This window comes from Octopus bimaculoides, chromosome 9, assembly GCF_001194135.2.
Source record: "Octopus bimaculoides isolate UCB-OBI-ISO-001 chromosome 9, ASM119413v2, whole genome shotgun sequence".
Taxonomy (NCBI): domain Eukaryota; kingdom Metazoa; phylum Mollusca; class Cephalopoda; order Octopoda; family Octopodidae; genus Octopus; species Octopus bimaculoides.
Window position 1 is genome coordinate 24,826,926 of NC_068989.1, and position 3,789 is coordinate 24,830,714.

The 3,789-nt window shown below is 33.4% G+C and overlaps 2 protein-coding genes across 2 annotated transcripts in view; both read left to right on the forward strand.

Moving 5' to 3' along the window:
* LOC106884208 (kielin/chordin-like protein) overlaps positions 1-45 on the forward strand; it is an 8,685-nt gene extending 8,640 nt beyond the window's left edge. The window contains exon 3 of the mRNA XM_014935457.2: positions 7-45. Coding sequence (XP_014790943.1) covers positions 7-45 — 39 coding nt within the window. The remainder of the gene's footprint in view (positions 1-6) is intronic.
* On the forward strand, positions 7-2,256 carry LOC106884212 (kielin/chordin-like protein). The gene is made up of 2 exons (XM_014935461.2): positions 7-1,424; positions 2,156-2,256. The coding sequence occupies exons 1-2, from the start codon at positions 72-74 to the stop codon at positions 2,171-2,173; spliced, it is 1,371 nt and encodes a 456-aa protein (XP_014790947.1). The 5' UTR covers positions 7-71; the 3' UTR covers positions 2,174-2,256.
* Positions 2,257-3,789: the final 1,533 nt, after the last annotated feature.

Sequence of the window (3,789 nt, forward strand, 5' to 3'; positions counted from 1 at the left end):
CGCAAGACTGTAATACATGTAAATGTGAAACGAACGGTAGAGTAAGTTGTACAAATAAACCTTGTAACTGTATGTACAATGGAAACACCTACAAAATAGGTACTACATTTAAAAAGGATTGTAATACGTGCACATGTAAAGCCGATGGCACTGTAGATTGTACAACAAATCAATGTACCTGTACTTATAAAAATGAGGTTTATAATTTCGGAGCAGTGTTCAATGATGATTGTAATACTTGCAGATGTCAATACAACGGACAAGTTGATTGTACAAACAGACCCTGCCGGTGTACGCATAAAGGACAAACTTATCGAATTGGTGATAGATTTTCGGAAGATTGTAACCAATGCCAATGCTTATCGACTGGATATGTTCGATGTTCTACCAACATTTGCAGATGCACTTACAACAACCAGATTTATAACGTAGGTCAATCATTTACGCAAGACTGTAATACATGTAAATGTGAAACGAACGGTAGAGTAAGTTGTACAAATAAACCTTGTAACTGTATGTACAATGGAAACACCTACAACATAGGTACTATGTTTAAAAAGGATTGTAATACGTGCACATGTAAAGCCGATGGCACTGTAGATTGCACAACAAATCAATGTACCTGTACTTATAAAAATAGGGTTTATAATTTCGGAGCAGAATTCAATGATGATTGTAATACTTGCAAATGTCAATACAACGGACAAGTTGATTGTACAAGGAAGCCATGTAAATGCACATATAAAGGACAAATTTATCACATTGGCAATAAATTTCATGAAGATTGTAACCAGTGTGAATGTTTATCGAGCGGTGAAGTGCAGTGTTCTAAGAATCTATGTAAATGTGTTTACAATGGAAATACCTACCAAATTGGTACAACATTTAAAAAGGACTGTAATACGTGCACATGCAAAGCTGATGGTAGCGTAGACTGTACAACAAATCCATGTACTTGCACTTACAAAAATAGAGTTTACAATTTCGGAAATCAATTCAAAGATGGCTGCAATACTTGTACTTGTCAATACAATGGTGAGGTTAGCTGCACTAAAATACATTGTTCCTGTAATTACAACGGTAAACGTTATGAAATTGGTTCTGTATGGTATAATGATTGCAACAAATGTCAGTGCACCTCCGATGGGAGAGTGGATTGTGAGCAAAAAGTATGCAGTAAGCCCTGTGTATACAAAGGAAAAACTTATTCTGTTGGTGAAACATTTAAAGATGTCTGCAATACTTGTCGATGTGGACAATTTGGTGAAGTAGCTTGTACTAAAATGTATTGCCCCCCGACAACATGCCAGTATTATGGAAAATCTTACAAAGAGGGAGAAATGTTCATGACTCAAGATAAATGCAATGTTTGTCGATGTTCAAATGGGAAGGCTAAATGTACCAAGTATGATTGCTATCGTATGGTGAGTAAAGTATTTTATTAAAGTTTTGTTAGTGTTTTACTATCCCTAACGTAACAAATTTAATTCATCCTTTACACTTTGTAACCTCTATTTTATTTCTCATATTAAACAGAAAATAATCATCCAGCAATTAGATGATATTTAGCATAAAAACTAGAATGTTATCAAACTACTGAATTCATGTAACGACCAAATGGTACCAGAGATCACTTTTCAATTATCAATCGGTCTTGTTCATTTTAATGTTTTAGAAATGTCTCGAAGAAAGCCATTGTTGTCTTCTAAGTTTATTTATTTATTATATATGCATACATTCAATAATATATATGAAAGTAAATGGTTAACTTTCAATTTTCAATTTAATGTTATTGACACTAATGTCAAATCGCTACGTCAAATTGGCACGACATTGCTGTTAATGTTAGAAATATTCATGTTTATTTAAGAAATATTATTTTCAACTGTTTAAATAGTGAAACGTACTCTTTGGAGATATATTTGTGAATTATTCTATATACAAAATATTTCAGGATATAGCTTATGAGAATGTGAACTGGGCTTTAAAATCTGAGGCTCTGATGAATTTTTAATACTCTATGTGATATTTAATCTAATGCACAATTGTTGAAATTTAAATTTTGTATTTTACTTAGTGATACTAAATTTGAAATACAATATGTATATCCAGTCCGATAAATATATTAATTTCTTGCAAATTTATTTTATTGCAGAAACAACAGTACGGATGAAGAACTGTTAATTTATTTTGATAATTCCAATAATTTTGATACTACAAATATAATTTTTTAAATAAAACATATATCTACCACAATTTTGTTGTTTAATTTATTAATTTAAATTTCTTTATTAGAATGATAGTCAACCGAGTTATCCATTTAATTTTTAGGCCGAGTTATTTCCTATTAGCATTTTAGAATTCCTAATCTATTTCCAATATAAACAAAATTTCAACTCAGCCGCGAAAATGCAAACGTAAAAGATCTGATATAATTATATGCGGGAGAAAAACTTTCTTATACTTTCATACTTGTCAACAACCCTGCATTGAAGAACATCTCTTCCACAGAGAATATTTGTAGACAACTGCTTCAAGGCCTGTAGTGTCTTTAGACTGATTATAAATTCATATTTATACCAATAATTCTTGGTGAATTACAGTACTGTTATATTTTTTCTTCTTTTACTCGTATCAGTCATTTGACTATAGCCATGCTAGAACACTGACATAAGGGGTTTTAGTCGATGAAATCGACCCCAGGACTTATTCTTTGTAAGCCTAGTATTTATTCTATAGGTCTGTTTTGCCGAACTGCTAAACACACCTGCATCGGTTGTCAAGTGATGGCGGATGGGGGGGGGGCACGCAGACTCACAGACACACACGCATATATATATATATATACACACACAACGGGATCCTTCAGTTTCCGTCTACCAAATCCACTCACAAGGCTTTGGTCAGCCCGAGGCTATAGTAGATGACACTTGTCCTAGGTGCCACGCAGTGGGACTGAACCTGGAACCATGTGGTTCAGAAGCAAGCTTCTTATCGTTAGCAAATGTTAATAATCTCAAAGAGCGAGGACTTCAGGCAAATAAAGTCATCAACAAATAGGCTGTTTGTAAGTACATTTTACAAGCTAAACAGTAAAAATTTACAAGGCTTTCCTTTAGTTCAACATGTAACGCCTATCGATATCGAAGTTGTTGAAATTCCGGCAATAGTGTCATTTCATTTTATTAGAAACTATATCCTTCAGGAAAGGCAGACTTGACATAATTAAAAAAGATATGCATGAACAAAAATACATACAGGCGTATATATCATATCTATATGTTAAGGTATTTAAATATTGACTTCAAATTTTGGCACAAGGCCAGCAACTTCGGGTGAGAGATAAGTCGATTACATCAACTCCAGTGTTCAACTGGTACTTATTCTATTGACGCCGAAAGGATGAAAGGCAAAGTCGACTCCAGCGAAATTTGAACTAAGAACATAGAGACGGATGACATGTTGATAAGCATTTTACGTTGCGCGCTAACGATTCTTCCAGCTCGTTGCCTGAAGGAGTTTAAATATGAATATCGAAAAAAGAAGGGGTTAAACTAATATACTCTTCGTAATTTTCATAAAGTACACATATCACAATATACTAGTTCCTAGTTGAGTATGAAGCTATTTTCTGGAGTCACAAATAAGTAAATTTTATTTTAAATTATATGGTTCATTGGGAGAAATTTCAACTATAGTCATAACATTTACGCTCCATATCCGGGAGCAAACCCAGACCTGCATATTATTCTCTCTCCCCCCCCATATATATATATATATATATATATA

What these genes read in the sequence shown, in the direction of transcription:
- LOC106884212 (XM_014935461.2), top strand. Translation starts at nt 72, where the DNA reads ATGTACAATGGAAACACCTACAAAATAGGTACTACATTTAAAAAGGAT.